At 35.1% G+C, this 19,888-nt stretch overlaps 1 protein-coding gene across 1 annotated transcript in view; it reads right to left on the bottom strand.

Moving 5' to 3' along the window:
* MTMR10 (myotubularin related protein 10) overlaps positions 1-19,888 on the bottom strand; it is a 63,575-nt gene that overhangs the window by 40,017 nt on the left and 3,670 nt on the right. Inside the window, exon 3 of the mRNA XM_069098412.1 lies at positions 655-791. Coding sequence (XP_068954513.1) covers positions 655-791 — 137 coding nt within the window. The remainder of the gene's footprint in view (positions 1-654; positions 792-19,888) is intronic.

Genomic DNA, 19,888 nt, shown 5'->3' with positions numbered 1-19,888 from the left:
ACACACACACACACACACACACACACACACACACACACACACACACAAAACTAGCCATGTGACCTTAGGCAAGTCATTTAACCCCAATTGCCCTACCTTCCCCCCTCCAAAAAGCAAAACAACAACAACAACAAAAAACCAATTTTTAATATAAATGTATTATACACTATTGGTTTCCAGTAAGTTGATATAACATTATAAACATTTTCAATTCCATTTTGTATCATTACTCGAGAAAAATACTTAATAAAAAAAAATCTATTACGAAGTATAAATGTAAAAACATTTGGAATTCATTACTTTGTTCTAAATTGTGAGAATATGATTTTCTGCTTTAAAATTTAATAAAATCTTTTAATTTATGTAAAAGTTAAATACTTTTACAACTGGAATAAAGAAAGTAATTATTGTCTATCTTCCAATCCTCAAGCAAAGTAAATTCTAAAAGAGCATTGCTTCATAGAAGAACACACCATATTTTCTCTGCATATCCAAATATTTTCCTTAAACTCTGTTTTGAATTCCACTATCTTGTAAATGCTACAATTAATGCATTTGCTAAAGCAACAAGAGTGTTACATTTTCCTTTGAACTCTAAATCATACAATAATATCTTAAATGGTAAAAGACTTGTTTTGTAAGTAAGAAACAAACCTGAAATGGCATTGGATCATCTGTAATAAATGAAATTTTGAAATTACTGCATATCAGCTTTCCCCACAGATCATACTGACTTGTGTCTGTTGCAATGCATTTCCTCACAAAATTGACTTCATTTACAACTATTTCTCCTTTAAAAAAGAAAAAAAAAGACAGTTAAATATTCTTACAGTTATAAATTTATTACATGCACTAAAATATATTAATATTGGGTAACATAATACTATAACCTGTTTTTTTCAACATCTCTGATACTGGCTTAATGATGATATAGTCTTTAGTTGCATCATAGACAGAAAATGAAACATATGCCAAAATATCCCCTCCAGAAGTCTACAGCATATACATATAGGGAATACCTGGTATATTTCACAAGTTCTAGGTCCTTTAGGCTAATCGATTCCTGTATTGACCTGAGAGCCCAAGCCATAATAATGATATCTTGTCAGGAGGCATATATTATTCAAGAGCAGGCCCTTACCTTCATCTAAAAAATTACTAATATTCTCCACTCTCTTCTTCTGAGTGATAATACTGATAATACTGATCCCAACACCTCTGCATGCACTCATGACTCCATCCTTTTTAATGTTCATCTGTAGACTGTCCCCCACAAAATCTTCTTCCTCTTCAATGTCTCCCTATCTACTGATACCTTTCCTACTATCTACAAACAGGCTAGTCTTATCTATCCTAAAAAAACAAAACCAAAATCCTTCTCTTTTTCCATCTCTGTCAAAATCCTAGCAAAGGTACACTCACTACCTCTACTTCCTCTTATTTACTCCTTAACGGACAGTTATCTGGCTTCCAAATTCATCACTCAACTGAAAATGCTCTCTCCAAAGTGACCAATGATCTCTTAAAAAATCCAATGGACTGGGGCGGCCAGGTGGTGCAGTAAGAGCGCCAGCCCCGGCGTCGGCATCGGGAGGCCCGGGATCGGTTCCGGCCTCAGATACTTGGCGCCCACACAAAAATAACTGGCCGTGTAACCTTGAGCAAGTTACTAAACCCCAATTGCTTTAAAAAAAAAATCCAATGGACTTTTTCCCATGCTTCTTGAATGCTCCCACAGTACCTCACACTGTCAACCATCCTCTCCTCTCTCTATATTTTCTGACACTGATGTCGTCTGGTTCTCCTTCTACCTATGTATCTGACCATGCTTCAATCTCACTGACTTACTTATCGACATGCTGCCTAAATATGGTGCATCCTCAGACCCTCTTCTCTATATATACTTTCTCATTTAGTAATGTAGCTTTCATGGGCTTATCTCAATACAGACAATTTCTAGATCTATATTTGTCTAGCACCAATCTCTCTCCTCAGTCTCAGTCAGCTATTAGACATTTCAAACTAGGTATTCCATTATCATCTGAAACAATGTCTCCAAAATAGAACTTAGATATTTTCCCCAAACTCCAACCTTCTTCCAAACTTCCTTACTTCTGTCAATGACAACAAAATGCTTTTAGCTTTTCAAGTTCCCAAACTCTCAGCATCATTCAACTCCTTACTTTCACTCACTTCATATATAAAAATACTTTTAGTTTTTCAGGTTCCCAAACATTCAGCATCAGCCAATTTCTTACTTTCTCTCACTTCACATATAAAATCAATTGCCAAGTCTTGCTCTTCAAAATCTTTTTCCACCCATTGACTTCTCATCATTCTACAACCACCATCTTAGTTCAACAAGCTATAATGATTTTTTATTGCTTCCAGGACAAAACATACAAATCTGTACAACTTTTAAGGGCCTTCAAAACCTGGCTTTAACTTAACTTTCCAATTTCATTATTATCCCCTTCCTCACACTATGTAGTCCAATCGAACTAATTCTCTTGCCATTAATAATGCTGTAGCCATTTAATAAGTGTTAATTCTGATTAATACTGATTCTTGGTAATGTCTGATGAAGAGTCATTCAAAAATTTTATTTCTCTTGGTTTTCCAATTTTATTCTGGGTACAGTAATAGAAAAATAGGTGTAGCTCCTCATGTCCTGCACTTATTTTACTTAATTTTAATTTGACTGAATCTATTTCATTCATGAAGTCATCCTGAGAAAGCAGTAAGCTATGTATCTCCTTTCTCAGTGTTAGTAGTTGGGAATACTTTAAATGAATGAACTTTTATAATTTTCCCCAGAACAACACTTACTGATTCGTTTTCTCAAAGTTAAAAATGTACACATTTATTATGATATGCACAACGAGGGAATATAAAATTTCTCCCTGTCCTAACATTATGACAACTCACAATGTTAAAATTTTTTGATCGGCATTCACTAAAGGAAATACCATTTTAAAAGATTTTAAAACAAACAAAAATTTTAATGTACCAAAAATAAGAATTTTCAATAAATTACTAAAATATGGGTTACCTTTCAACTTTAAAATTCCAAAACACAATATTCAAATCATACTGTCACTGTGCTAGTACAGCAAAACAAACACTAGGCTGAGAACTAAAAGAAGTATATTCAGGTTTGAGCTCTGTTTTGTCTTTGGACGAATCACTCTCTCCAAGCATCAATTTCCTTTTCTGAAAAGTAAGAGCTGAACTAAATACTTATGGACTGTTCTTGATCTTTAAGAATCCATGACTGCCTAAAGTGATTAGTGAGTGGCCTCAGGATAAAAGGCAGGAAATTGAAGCAGAGATATGTGAACTATTTTGTTTTATTATCAAAATCATTAATGGAAACAAAAACTAATCTTATTTAATGTGCTTCAAATAAAAACTAATCATTGCTTAATATGAATAACATGATTTACCATCTCAAAATAAACTTCAAAAATCTTGTATTCCTGCTAAAATTGTTAAAGTTGCCATACCAAACTTTAGAGATAAGTCAATAAAAATTGGAGAAGTGAATATAATCATAATAGTAGTATACAAACACTGACTTAGAAATCTAATACAAAGACAATGAACTACTAGAATCCACTCACAACACTGATTTACTTTGTAAGTTAGCAAATTTCAGTCAACTTGCAGAACAAGTTTATATGAGGGAGTTGGCAAATGCCCTATGCTAAGACCAATGATACTGGGGCTGAAATAAAGACCTCAAACCCCTACAAAAAGAAAAATCAGATAAAAAAATAACACCTACTTGAATCATAGGACACAAACAGTGATAATTAATGGACAGCCATCAACCTGGTAGTTGGTTTCTAGAGGAAGGCCACAGATCCAACGGGTCCTCTGACCTGTTAACTATTTCATCTGGGACAGTAGTGCAGGGAAGTTCACAGCCTGATACATGTTTTCAACCTGTACAGTTTCACCAGTCCATAGGCAAATTGAATCACACTTCTCATCCCTCATACTGACGTGGAAATAGCCAATAAGTATAGTCCACTGAAACTCAGAACTCCTAAGCTCAAGAGATCTTCAACCTCCCCAGTAGCAAGGATGAATATTTTTATCAGTGACATGAATGAAAGCATTGATGGCATACTTATCAAATGCATGGAGGACACAAAGTTGTCTGTGATAATAAATATAGAGAATAAGAGAATTGGAATCCTAAAACATCTCATGAGGCTAGAATGATAAGCTAGAAGGATGAAATTTAAATAGGTATTCATGTAAAATTCTATGCTTGGTTTCAAAATATCAACTCCTTAAGTACATTGGGGAAAATGTAACTAGACAGAAGTTCAAAAGAAAAAGACTGGTATTTGGTGGACTCTAAGTTCAACATATAAACGACAAGGTAACCAAAAGGTCAATGAAATCTTTATTGTTTAGTCATATCTGACTCTTTGTGACCCCACAGACAAACAAAAAACATGAACTTGGAAAGGTTTCAAGAGATAGTGGAGAATAAAAGGGCCTGGCATGCTATAGCCCCTGCACAGGTGGGGAACCTGTGGCCTCAAGGTTACATGTGGCCCTCTAGGTCCTCAAGTACAGACCTTTGACTGAATCTAAACTTCACAGAGTAAATCCCCTTGATAAAAAGATTTATTCTGTGAAGTTCTCCACCATCTTTTGAAACCTGTCCAAATTCATGGTTTTTTTTTTCATGATACTATCTGTCCATCTCATTCTTTGCATCCCCTTTTTATTTTGCCTTTAATCTTTTACAATATCGGAGTTTTCCCCAATGAATTCCATCTTGTCATTATAAGACCAAAGTATTTAAGCTTTAGTTTCAGTATTTGACCTTTCAGTGAGTAGCCTGAATTAATTTCTTTAAGTATTGACTGATTTGATCTTCCTGATGTGTAATGGACTCTCAAAATTCTTATTCTTCTCCAGCGCTGCAATTTTAAAGTATCGATTCTGCGGTGCTCAGCCTTCCTTACAATCCAACTGTTACAGATATACATTGCTACTGGAAAAACCACAGCTTTGACTATATGGACCTTGGTCCACAAAGTGATGTTTCTACTTTTTTGTATGCTATCCAGATCTGCCATAGCTTTTCTTCTAAGGAGCAAGTGTCTTTTAATTTCATGACTGTAGTCACTGTCTTCAGTGATCTCTGAGCCCAAAATATAAATCCTGACACTGCTTCCAGTTCTTTTCTCTCTGTCTGCTAGGAAGTGAAGAGACCAGGTGACAAGATCTTGGGTGTGTGTGTGTTTATGTTAAGCTGAAAGCCAGGTTTTACATTCTCCTCTTTCATCCTCATCAAGAGACTTCTTTTTTTTTAAAAAAAAATTTTTTTTAAGCAATTGGGGTTAAGTAACTTGCTCAAGGTTACATGGCCAGTTATATCAAGAGACTTCTTAAATCCTCTTCACTTTCTGCTATCAGAGATATCACCTGCCTATCTTGAGAAATTGCTAATATTCTCCAGGCAACTTTCATTCTGTCTGCTGACATCCAGTCTGGTATGCTGCATGATGTACTTATAAGCTAAATCTATAAGGTACCAATATACAACCTTGTCATACTCCATTTCCAAACTTAAACCAATCAATTGTTCCATGCATGGTTCTATTACTTCTTGGCCTAAATACAGGTTCCTCCCATCTCTTTAAGGACTTGCCATATTTTGTTGTGATCTACACAAAGGCTTTAATATAATCAATGAAGTAGAAGTAGCTGTCTTTCTGGAACTCCCTTGCTTTCTCCATGATCCAGTGAATGCTGGAAATTTGGTCTCTAGTTTCTCTGCCTCTTCAAAAACCAGCCTGCTCCTCTGGTAATTCTTGGTTCACTAATTGCTGAAACCTAGCTTGCAGAATATTAAGCACAATCTTGCTGGCATAGGAAATGAGTACAATTGTTTGGTAATCTAAACATTCCCTGGTACTGACCTTCCTTAAGATTGGCACATAAACTGATTTTTTCCAATATAGTAGCCACTGTTGAGTTTTCCAAATTTGCTGGCATACTGAATGCAGCACTTTAAGAGCAATATCTTTTAGGATTTTAAACAATTAGCTCAGCTGGAATTCCATCACCCCCACTAGCCTTATGGTTAGCAATGCTTCCTAAGGCCCACTTGACTTCATTCTCCAGGATGTCTAGCTCTAGATCAATGACCACACCATCCTGGTTATCTGAGATGTTAAGATCTTTATTATATAGTTCTTTTGTGTATCCTTGCCACTTCTCCTTAATCTCTTCTGCTTATGTTAAATCCCTGCCATTTTTGTCTTTTATCATGCCCATTTTTGCATGAATTTTCCCTTGATATCTAATATTTTTTAAAGAAATTGTCTTTCCCATTCTGTTGTTTTCTTCTATTTCTTTGCGCTGTTCATTTAAGAAAACCTTCTTATCTCTCCTTGCTGGACATTTGGAATTTGGCATTCAGTTGGGTTTATCTTTCCCTTTCTTTTCTCAGCTATTTGTAAAAGCCTCATTGGATAGTCATTTTGCTTTCTTGCTCTTTCTTCTTCAGAATATTTTTTGTTGCTGCCTCCTGAATTGAGAACCTCTATCCACAGTTCTTCAGGAACTCTACCAGATCTAATTCTTAAATTTATCACCATTGCTTCATATTCATAAGGGATGTTATTTAGAGCCTATCTATATGGTCTGATGGTTTTTGCTACTTAATTTAAGTCTTCATTTTGCAATAAGCCTAAAGCTCTTATTACTAGAATCATAATAATAATCAAAATAAAGAGGGTGTCAGTCTTATACTCTTCTCTGTTCAGACTGTATCTAGAATACTGTTTAATGCAGATCAACCCATTTTAAGGACAGTGACTAGCTAAAAAACTAGAGCATGTCCAAAGGAGGGAGATACTAAGTTGTCTTCAAGTATTTAAAAAGCAGTCATGTGGAAAAGAAATTAGGTTTGTCTTACTTGTCCCAAGAAGAACTAGGAGAACTGGGTATACTTCAGAGAATTAGATTTTGACTTAAAATAAGAAAAAACTTACTAACAATTAGAATTGTCATGGGCTGGTTTGTGGGGTATTTAGTTCCCTATCATTAAAAGTCTTCTAGAGAAGATGCAGCGGTGATTTCTGTACAAATTAGTTAGACCATAGCCCCTAAGGCTAAAATTCTAAGATTCTATGAAATCTAGCTGGACAGCCCCAAAAGGTGTATAGTTCTCTGGAAAATATTAGGTTATAGTTTTAATAATTCTCTAGGTTGTACTGCTGCAACCCCATACCTTCTAATGGTAGATAATTCTTTATGCTCTATCTGAAGCTATATTCTATCTGAATCACTAGTTCTATCTGAACCAGATATAGTCAGAAGAAAGGGAAGCCTTTTCCATTTTCCAAATCTGAGAGCATGGTACACTATGCTGAACATGGAGAACAACAACTCATTCTGTGACTCAACTGAACAAACTGAATTCTACTCACACCTATGAAACGTAAGGATTTAAAAAAAAAAAAAACTGAACCCAGGTCTCTGGCAAGGAAAAATATCAACTTATTAAGAAGTCTTAAATCTTAAGTGACATTATTTAAGTGTTAATGAAGGGGCCAGGTTTGGCATAGTGAATATTATCACAACATAGTTACTATGTCTCTTTCTTAATATAGTCAAACCCAGAAGTCAACACTTTATATCATTCAAATAGCCAAGCAATTATGTCAGAAGAATTATCAGTATCGAATGATAGGAAGTTAGAAAAATCTTAAGGCTGCTTCTACTTACATAAAACTACACAAAGTAACAATGTAAAACAACCCGAGTTAATCCAAATTAAATTTATAATTCAAGTTAACACAAGAAATTTACTAAACCAGGTAAATCTGGATCCCAATGAGAAAATCTAAACTAATCAAACGTTTATGTACGGAAATGTATTAAGGTTATCTCAAAGAAATGAAATTTCCATCTTTAAAGTTTATTTAATATTATGGAAAAATTCTATGGGACTTAACTCATTTTACTAAAAGGTAATAAACATTATTACTAGCTATCCACCCAAAATTCTTAAACAAAGACAATTATAATAATTTCCAGTGGGCAGAATATACAAAACTGACAACAGCAGACTCCTTAAACCAAAACATCTGGCGCTCACTTGTCTCTTGGGTCTGCTACAATAACTCTGTACTTGGTTCTCCTGCTTTTGATCCACCCAATGTACAACTACCAAATTTGTTAGCTTTCAAACACAAACCTGATAGCCACACCGCACTCCCATCTCATGTGGCATTTGTAGTACAGTGACTATTTTCATGGTTATCCATGATGTGCTTCTCCCCCAACAGACTGTGAGCTCCTGGGAGGCAAGAACACTCTTATGTCTTTCTTTGGATCCCCAGCATGCTTAGTGTAGTGCTTCTATATAGTAGGCTCTAAGAAAGGTGAAGTCAAATGGTTGGAAAGGCTTTTATTTTCACATACCCTAATGAGTTTTCCCTTAGCCTTAGCCTCTATTTTTTAAAGTGAGTGCCACTTGGATATGGTCTGGTTATCTCTTTATTTGCTTAGTAAACTAAGGTTTCCATAATAACTAGTATAATGACTCAAACAGATCTACAATCTCATCAATCTGGAAGCTCTCTCCAATAATAAAGGTAGGAACCATCCATGCCTATCCATCATATGCAACTCTGGTACACAAGATTTTATGAAAACAATCAAATTCTAAATAATTGGTGATATAATCAAAGTCACTTAGCTATATAATTCACTATAAGAGCACTGAAAACGGAACTTTTAAAAGCAAACCAAAATCTTCTGGGCATAAGCATATGCTTATAATTAACAGCACCTGATAGTTATATAGTGCTTTAAGCTTTACAAAGCATTGTATACACTTTATCTCATTTAATCTTCACTTAATCTTCATTTAATCATTAAGAGCCCTATGAGGTAGGTACTCAATACTCACACCAACCTGTTATCTCATACATAAGGACACTTCCTAACCCAAAATGAAGACAAAGTATAAATGGAAAGCACATACATTTCCTTTCTGAAAATTTACCACAAAGGGTAAATCCACTGTTCTAGAGGCCTTTCTCACCTTCACTGGACAAAAGTCAAGGATGCCAGAGATCAATAATACAAATATTATTATCCCTATTTTACAGATCAGAAAACTAGAGCTAAAAGACATGGAGTGACTTGTTGTCATGTAGCTAATGAGAATCAGAGCTGAAATTTGAACCCAGGCCTCTTTGACAGCAAGTCTAGCACTCTTTCTATTATGCCGTAAGGACATTTGTTATCCTAGATAATTCATCATGTATGGAAATATTCATGAATCTAAATTTATATTTAACTTAATTTTTAAATGTGTATTTCCTATTATATTCATTCATCTGGCAAATAGGATTTTTCCTCCCAAAATGACACTTGGGGCCATAAAATCATTATAGGTCTTGATTCCTTATTTAATATTTTACCTAGCAAACAAAAAAGTCTTTCAAAGGTGCTGAAATAAAATATTTTAAAATGACGAAAAAGATATATAACAGCACAAAATAAATTGGTCTAATTGTTCCTTGTTATGTTAGAAAACTAAGTCGTATTTGCTTTTTAAGATTCTTGTGCTTAAAAGCCTGGTATACAAATAAGCACTAAGAGAACTGGAAAGAAACGTATTCAAAAATAACATTTTGTATAAATACACTATTAACTATCCTAAAATGGTTTCCAAAGGATTCCAAAATGAAAAATATTTACAATAATTTCCATTTAAAAGCAACTTGCCTTAGCCAAGAATCCAGTTACTCCTATGATAATAAACTTCCCTAGATTTACTATTTGGGATAAGGCATTACTTTAATGAAATATATTCAGCTTCAACCACATAGCCACAGAGCCAAATACAGTTCTTAAAATACCTTCCAAGAGGAAAAACAGGTGTAGAAGGCGGGCTGCTGCCTGGGGCAGTTAAAAATCTGGGGTGGGTAGATCGCTAAAAAAAATGTATGGAAAAGTTTTTTCCATATATACATGATGTTTTTTTAATTAAAAATCTTTCAATCCAATATATACAAAATATTTTTAACCTGGTGTTACCTATTTTGGAGTTGATCCAATCAATTTCTCATTTAAAAAATTGATCTTTAGAAATGTTTGCCAAAATTGACTAGTATATCTATATACGACATACTGATATAGTATATCTAGGTATCAGAGATGAGAGGGTCTCACAGATCATTTAGTCAAATCTGTTCCTGAAGCTTGACTCTCCTAAATAATATCCCTAGAGTGATTATGCAGACTGATTAAGGGCCTTAGGTCACAAGAAACACCAGAACTACACCTACAGAAGCAGCTCTTTTTTCTAATCATTCCAATTCAATTCAACTTAGTTCCACAATCACTTAAGTGACTATTACACATAAGGCCCCAGGATAGGATACAAAGGTAGAAATGACAGCCCTAGTCCTCAAAAAGAGTTTACATTCTTCTGGGAGAAATTCTACTCAATTCCACAAACATTTATTAATCAACGTGCTAGTCATAGGAGATAAGACAAAACTGTCCTCAAGGAGTTTAGTTTACTTCAGGGACACAAGTAAGTAAACACAAAACAAATTCAAAATAATGAAAAGTAATTTCAAGAGAGAATATTTTAGAAATTGGAGGAAAGAGGAAAAAGACCTGTAGGTGGTCATACCTCAGTTCGAAAGAAATTAGAGATTCTAAAATGAGAGGGGGAGATTTCAGACATGGGGGCCCAACTGTGTAAAGGCCCAGAGTAAGGAGGCAGCATAACATGTAAAGGGAGTAGCTTGGCAGGCCATTTTGACTAGATTGAGGAATGTGTGAAGAGCAGAAATACTAAATAAAACAGTTAACAAAGGAGAGACCTATGGTAGAGCTATTAGGATAGAGCAATTTATATACCCATTCTAAATCTATAATCTGGTGCCTCCATTCCTGTTCTCCCCACCCCACCCACCCCCAACACAAAAGACAGAGACAGAGCTCTACAATAGATGCTAAAAGCATGAAAAGGCTTCAAACAATCTACCTGTGTGACCTCATGAGTAAATGAGTTAATCCTTCTGGGTCTCAGCTTCCTTATCTGAAAAGTGAAGGTGGACCAGATTGCCCCCCCCCCCCCAACCCCAGCTACCTTACAGTTCTAGATCTATAATCCTATTTTCATCCAAGCTATTTTATTGTTCTCTTTTAGGAGTTAGTCAACAAGCATGAATTGAGTGCCCACTACAGTCCTAAGTGCTGGAAATACAAAGAAAGAAATACGGTTTCTGCCCTTAAGGAGTTCACATTCCAATGGAGAAAACAACATTTAAAGAACTAAATAAGGAAGGCACAACAAAGGCAAAGGCCGTGGATACCTTAGGGCAACTGAAAAAAGGCCACCAGATTTAGCAATTAAGAATTCATTGGTAAACTTATAGAGAAAAGTTTCAGTTCAATGATAAAGTCAGAAGCCAGATTGGAGAGGGTTTGTAATTAATTGAAAGTGAGAGAGGAAGTAGATGTAGAGGAGAGGAAAGATAAAATCAAGTGAAGGTATTTTAAGGATGAGGAAAATGTAGACTGGGGTGAAAACCTTTGGAATAACTGCTGTGTTGAGTGGAAGTGCAAATCAATTAGGGATATATAAAATGACTGTCTTGCTGAAGTGGTTAGGATTCTGCAACAAACTTACATAGGATAAAGACAGCATAATTTCACAATTTTCCCCAGTTTCATTCAGTAGCATTTGAATAGAAGCAAAGGCAAAGAACAGTGGGACCAACCCAGGGTCGAGGGTTGATGAGCTTGACTAGAGATAGGACAAGGAGGTAAGGAATTCCAGCATAGAAGATAGCACAGAGTAAAACTGATTTACAAAGAGGTCAAGATGGGCAAGGAAGCCAGAGTGCAGCAGTGACCACCTGGAAAAGAACTGAGCAGTGGAAGGTTTAGAAGACATAAGGACAATGAACAGGATTAGGATTGTAAACTATAGGGAAAGATGGAATGCCAAATGGTTATGATCAGATAAAGGAATTCCAGAGTTCACAAACATGAAAGTACAAAAGTTGTGAGTGATGATAGAAGCAAGGGTATGATCATTTCTGTGTCTGAGGTGTAGTAGAGGAGTAGGTCATAGATGAACTGAGGAAAGGAGAATTTAGAGTAGTTGAGGGAATATAAAATTGTATCTTGAAATCTCCTAATATATTGAGGGCAGAAGTTAGAGTGTAAAGACTGAGAGCCTGACACTGAGGAATAAACCATGGTCACACAAGGAAAAGAGACTTTGTTAAATGCCTTGTTGAAATCCAAGTTTATGACTAGTTGTGTGACCTTGGGCAAGCCACAACCCCAATTGCCCTGCCTTCCCCCCTCCAAAAAGACAAAAAACAAACAAAATCCAGGTATGTGTCTGTTTAACTTATGTTATCTTGGCAAAAAAGAAATGAATTTAGAACAGCATTTATTGTTCTTTATGAACCCATAGTGACTGAAAGGGAGCACCCCTTTCCTTTTCAAGTTCTTGTAAGTTATCCTTTAATAGCATATTCTAAAATTCTGTCAGTTATCAAAGTCAAACGCATTAGTCTATAATTTCAAGAAACTACTTTCTTCTAATTTCTGAAAACTGGAACAATAGCACTAAAAAGCCTCTGATTTTAGTGCCAGAGAGGGAGGTCCCAAGCACAGCTCTTTCAATATTACTGATATTGACCTTGGGCAAGCTGCTTCACCTATGTGGTTCTCAGTTTCTTCTATAAAATGAGGGGCTGAATGAGACAGTTTCTGAGGAATACTGCAATTTCACCAAAGATCCCAGAAAGTTGCCTACTTCCAGTCATACTGATGGAATCCTAATAAAGCTTCCCCCAGCCCCAATATTCTAACTTCATTATAGGCCCGGCCCTACTGAACAGCAGGCCCACTGTACCTACCTACCACCCCCACCAATGCCCTAATTTCTCCATATAAGCCTTAATGCTCACTGGACCAACAGGTGTGTCCCTGAACTCTTAGTTCTCACCAAAACAGTAGGTGTGTCCATGTGGTGGGAACCCAGCTACTGCCTCTACCTGGTCACTACCCCCAGACCCATTCCCACAGAAACAGGTGTGTTCTTGTATTCAAGCACTATCACATCATCCATCTAGCCCAAGACAGGATCATAATACCTAACTATCTGTCTTAACCAGACAGGACCACAATAGCTAGCCAGTTGGAGGGCAGAATGACCAGAATGTTTAGCCACTGAACCATAGATGGGACACCTCCTCCATTACCTAATCCCTTAAGAAACTCTTCCTGCCTTTTTAATATTAATGATATTCCTCTGTCCTATGTAAATGTCTGTTATGTAATTGCATCTTTACCCTATAAAAATCCATCTTGCTTTCTCTAAAGCTGCTGGTTCCTCTTGGAACTTAGACCGCTTCATGAGAGGCATCAATCTCAATAAATGCCTATACTTGGATTAGAGGTTGTCTGACTCTGAATTCTTTGAGACGGTTCCACCACAACACATCATGAAACCACAACAGTTTTTGGCATCCCCAAAACAATATCACAACTCTCTCCATGCTTCCTCAATGATCACTGACAGCAGTCGGTGATCATATCTGCAAATAGTTTTAACTCCTCAGGTAGCAATTCACCAAAGATAGGTGACTGCTACACCTTTAAGGCAGCTAGATTCTCTCATCATCTATGCATTATCTTAGATTTTAACTGACTATTATTTGCTTTTATCAACTTCCCATTATATAAAAAATATAACAAAACACTCTTTGCTTAAATATTTTTCTTTGTTAAAAGGGAAGATTCATGGATGGGGTGTAGTATATATATGACATAAAAAAGGCATCCATGAAACATTTTAAAAAAACAATTAAGTAATTCTACCTTTTCTCTACTGTCACATAATCTAATAATGTCACTTGCAAAGGAGAATAATATTTATAGTAGTTAACTCAGTGGTTTACTTGAAATTCAAATGAAGTAATATATGTGTAGTGCTTCAATGCAAAGTGCTATGTAAGTGTCAGTTATAATTCTTTCTCTGACCCATAACTTTTAAGGCTTTTAATTTCAGATATTTTTAAAGTTTAGAAGTAGCTGGTTCAGGGATTTAACTTTCATGACAAGTCTCATTTGTCATGTCACTCCTTTGTTTGTTCTCTGTTATTTATGTTCCCTTCAAGTTGAAAAGCCAGTCAGCCTCTTTTGAGACTTCCCCCTTTTGTCCCTTGATATTTCAGTATATCTGATCTCTGATATGAGTACTCCTTCCAGTGATACAGTATACAAGTCATCAACATCTACTTATTTTGTAAAAAAAAAAAAAAAGTCATCTAGATCCTCCCATAAATCTTCAATTAGAAATCCATTCCACATACTAGAGGCTTTCCTCTACACCTCTTAACAGTATATAAGAGAAAGTGGAAGTAAGATTTCACTTTCACAAGAGGACTATCCCAACCTCCCTTTCCAATCAGATTCTTGTACAAAGTTCCCCCTGACAATTGGTCATTGCTAATAATACTTTGCAGTATACTCATACTCATAGATAGAGGGCTAGACTTGCAGTAAAAACAAAAAACATGAGTTTAGTATTCTCTCAGGTACATAGTAGCTATGTGGCAATGGACAAGTAGCTTAACTTTACAGAATCCAAGGCTCTCTAAGACTGTAAGTTATAAGGATCTGTAATGCTGGAAGGAAGTTTCAATACCAGGAGTAACCCACACAGATAATCTCAGGTTCAAAAAAACCCCCCAAAAAACAAAAATACAACTACAATGTTTTTCCATTGCCATTTCAGTGACCTATAACTATTTTTTGGAGACTACAGTGTTCATGACTTAAACATACAGCAGTACTTCAACGGAATAATTTTTATCCTGATAGTTTCACCAAAATTTTATCCTGACGGTTTCTCATTCCTTTTGATCTGACTTCCTTTTTTGGAGTCTCAGATCATGAGATCCCTTCTATATTTTCTCTGAATTTCATGAAACTCACTCTCCTAAATTCTGTAAGATAATCAACCTATGCTTTGCATATTACATTCCTTACCTACTTATTCTTAAGAAGGCCATTACCACTTTCTCTCTTAAGGTTCTCCTCACAGACTTTCAAAGTTAGAAAGGTTCTCAAAGGCCTTCTAATATAACCCATACCTGAAGAATGCCCTCCATAATATACTCAACAAGTGAAAAACCTGAAGTGATTCAACTTAGAAGTACCGAATATGCTCACATTTTCTTTTAGAGGAACCACTTAGGGCTAGATTCTAGTTCATGAAAAAGGTCACAGAATTCTACAGCCCTGAAAATTCATATGCCTGTGACATAAACTATGTGACAGGGCAAGTCATTAAGCCTCTGTGTTTTAGGCAAATCTTTTAAGGCTAAAAGTGACAGAAAAGGTGGTGACTGGTATTGGGAGAGGGAATTTCTTAACTTGGGGTTCCCTGTATCAATATAAACCAAAAGTTCCAGTCCCTATCGTACACAAAAACTTGTTTATAAATGAAAAATTAGTCAAGTACATTAAAATAAATGTTGCAGTCATATCTATCAGGGCTGGGTTTTAACACTGTCAGGGGAACAGTTGATGTGCTTGCAAAATGTACTGTGCAAATATTTCTTTAATTTTGTTAAAAATAAAGTTATAAGATCTTATTTTAGCTACTTATTTTCTCATTCAAGTGACAGAAATATCAAGTGAAAGTTTCAAGAAAAATGTATAACTGTTCACAAATAAAATTTCAAATAAATAATTTGTATCCTAAATATTCTGTGAAGATGCAGGACTTCCATAACTAATAGTAAAATACAGAGTTTCAAAAGTTGAGTGAAACAGGTAAGAAAAATAAATTACCTTTTCTCACTAATTCTTTTTAAATATATAACTGCATTATAAGATGGATGCTCAATAAATGATGCCTAATTACACTTATAATAGGGCAATTAATTACACTTTTAATAGGGCAAAAACAATTTAAACCTACCAGATCTACTGAAATACAACCATACTTACAGAAGTACTTCTCATAGTACAGACAAAAATTCTGGTTGAAAAAGGATCCTCAGGTTGTCCTTTTTTAGAATGACAACATCTATGTTTGTTTCTGTAATGAATTTCTGGTCAGTTTATTATTATAATGACTGGGAATCACTTCAATCACTATGATCATTGGTGTTTTGAAATCTAGAAAAACTCACCAAAATAGAATAACTTTTCTTATTATGTATTCTGGTGGACTCTCTTGGAGGAATTAATATGGGAGAAGGCAGACAAGAGAACAGGTAGATTAGATGACCCATAGAGTCCCAAGAATTTACACAACAATATAAATGAAGTTACCATTAGTTATGGGAAAAAGTATTCAAAAGAACAGATGTAAATGATCAACCTAAACAATTAATTTGTGAATTCACTGACTGGTGGGCATGTTCCTTCCAATGATGCAGACATCTGCTTATACTGACTAACTCTTCCACGTCCTTTAATAAATTTGTCCTAGCAGGTCCCACCCAACATGCTAGAGGCCCTTCCTTGCTTTTTTTCCCCCACACAGAAGGGATGCTAGTGGAACACTCAAGATATCCACCTGTCATACCTTGCTTTTGCCACATTACTAGTCCATCTCCTCTTTCCTTGACATCATTCAATCCTGTTCTATAAAGTTTCAAATCAGTCACATGCTATACCCTGCTCCACTCAGCACGTACCTTTTTACTGCCTTCTGTGTGATATTCATTTTCAATTCCTTAAAGACTTTTAGCGTTGTGTCTCACAATCATACAATATCAGTGTTAGTATTAAAAAGGACGACAGGAGAAGTTTGGAATCAACAATCTAGCCCTCTCTTTGTCTTTTATTTATTTCTGGGTCCAATCTGTTCATTTGAACCGTTTGTCTCAGATATACATATTTATGGATGAGCTCTATAATACGTCATAATCTGGACAAGAGACATTTTTCATCCATTTAGCCTCTCCTATATGGATGGTCAAGACAAATTCTTGAATGATTCTCGATCTCTTCCAGGAGGTTCTACCATATTTGAGAGCTTCAGATAAGTATCATCATGTCATCCAATCAATGGCTGATCCACAATTATTTATTAAGCACCTCCTTGTGTACCAGGTCCTATGCTAAATGCTGGGCATACAGAAAGAAAAATCATCTCTAATTTCAAGGAGTTTACATTCTAATGGGATAGCTAAGTACATGTATAAATATATGCAGAATAAATAAAAGGAACAAATATAAAAAATATTATAAATATTTAAATACAAAATAATTTGGGAGTGGGAACAAGCATCCAAAAACAAAATCCGTAAGTAGCATCTAACAGACCTCTTAAAGTTTAATTCTGTGCTTGATCTTTTCCATCACAATGGCAAATATCTTGGGTGAATGTGCACCTCCCAATTGTATGCCTCACCTAATATTTATGATTAGCGAGTCACAGGACAAGGTTATTTCTGTTACATGTTTCAAGGATTCTTGAATGATTTTAATGTATGAATGGCAAATATTTTATTGGATAAGAGACTTCAAAGGTGGTATTTACTGAATCAAATGCTTTCTTCATAATCAAACAATAAACATAGTGCAATCTTCTATCCTCTATAACTTTCTGCTAAATGGTAAAGATGTGGTCCACTGTAGAATATCAGTTACAAAAAAGCCTGTCTTGTTCCCTACTAACACCTCCAGCTGTCACTGATGCCTAGATGAATCTCTAAGATTCTGTACAGATAAGAGAGTAGGCTTTGTAGTTGTTGTTCTCTCTGCTGCTTTTTTTTTAGTATTAATGAGGTCAGGTTTTTTTCCCCTCACTTTCTCTTCCTGTCAACATTCTCACAATGTTGTTGCATTCGGCACAGCTCTCCTTCACAGACACTAGGTCCAATCTTGCTGCTTTCCCCATCTTTTTTCTCTTTAATGTAATTTTCACCGTTCCTATAAACATATAGGAGGCTATCGTGTTAGAATGCAAGTGTAAAGACTCTATTGTCCTGTTTGTTATAAAAATCCTTACAGGTCATACTTGTCCTGCTTCCATCGTAATACTTAAATATGCTCAGGATGACTGTGTTTAGTTGGATCTCTAGAAAAATTCTGTTAACTGATTTTAAATCTCCTATGCCTCCCCCCCCCACTGCTTCCCTCTGCTTTATGAGGCAATACTGCTCATAATCCATCATCCTGGGTGAGATTTTGCAAACAAGTTTATATTCTTAATTATAGAAGCCTTTGGCTACCATTTCTCTCAAGTCAAATGCCTGCTAAGGCACTTCTAAATGTCCTGTTTGGGTTCTTTTTGATTCCCTTGTTATAGCAAGTGATAAACATTAAACTTCTGTATAAAATTGTAATAACTGGTGTTGAGGCCATTCTATTGTCCACTGCCCATTTTTGTTATCAACTACTTATTTAAATACTTCAAGATTGAATTGTTTCAACAATTATATGCCATATTTTTTTTCTCAGAATTATTCTTTCTTCTAGCTTCTTTACCAATTCTTTTCTTTATTGACAATATGGCTGTCTGTGTGTGGACAAGCTGATTCAGGAATAACTCAAATATCAACAAGTCTTTCGATTTGTTAAAATATAGGAAATTTCATTTCTTGTGATGTTATTTGTTGCTTACCAATTCTTTTCTCAAAGAACATATTCATGATATATAGGCATATCTAGAAGTTTTTGTCTTCCGTCCTTTCTGAACCATGGTCAACAACCACATAAAAAATGCTTAATTAGTAAGAGATATATAACTAAAGTAAAACAATTCTGAGGTTTTACCCCACACCTCTCAAAATAACAAAATTATTTCAGATGGAAATAGAAAAATTGGATTAACTATGATACATTAATATAATATACTGTTAATGAAGTTATGGCCAGTTCCACAGTTCTAGAAAATAATTTAGGATTATGGGAGATAAGTCAACTAAACTGTCCATACATATCTACCTACCCCTTTGACCTGGTGATCCACTACAGGAAATATACCTCAAGAATGCCAAAGGCAGAAAGATTTACATAATTTTTATATTTGTATATAACAATATACACAATATATTTACATATAACAATATGTACAATAACTACATACATTTACATATAACAAAATATTCATAGCAGCACTATTTCTGGTATCAAATAACTAGACATTGATCAATTAAGAGAATGTTCAACAAAGTGAGACACATGAATATAAAGTATTACTGTACTGCAAGAAATAGAAAAAAGGAATTTTAGTAGAACATAGTATAGAAACCAGTCTGAACTAATACTGAGCAATGACAGCAGAATCAGGAGGACTATATACATAAAGACTACAATAACATATAAAAACAGCAATAAGCTTATATGCAAAACTGAAGGAACATACTTCTCTCAATAGAAAAGTGTGAGAATATAGGGGTGGAATGTTTCATAGGTTGTCAGATGGGATAACTGGGGGTTAGTGGGAGAGAAATGTCAGAAAATGACAGGTGTAAAAATATTAGGCATAAAAAAATGAGCAAATCACTTCTTATACAGTTTTACTCCAATGATAGAAAATTAAATGAATTTGAATTTGGTTATTAGGTCCAAACTAAGTAAATGGTTACTATACTTGGATGAATCTCTGATTTTATATTTTAATTCTTTAAGAATTCACTATCAGGTAACTGAATTTAGTTCACTGAACTAAATGTCAAAGTCAACACACATAATACAATACTAAGGAAGGCAGCTGAGATATATTAGAAAACAGATTGAATTATGAGTCAGAAGACCAGAATTTTATGCACTAACATTTCATAGCTTGTATGACTTCACCTTTCTGAGCACTGTTTTTTTCATCTGTAAAATGAAA

This window comes from Petaurus breviceps, unplaced genomic scaffold, assembly GCF_028583685.1.
Source record: "Petaurus breviceps papuanus isolate PSGF00001 unplaced genomic scaffold, PetGlider_PUasm1.0 37, whole genome shotgun sequence".
NCBI classification, from domain to species: domain Eukaryota; kingdom Metazoa; phylum Chordata; class Mammalia; order Diprotodontia; family Petauridae; genus Petaurus; species Petaurus breviceps.
This window is presented reverse-complemented; position numbering and strand designations above follow the sequence as displayed.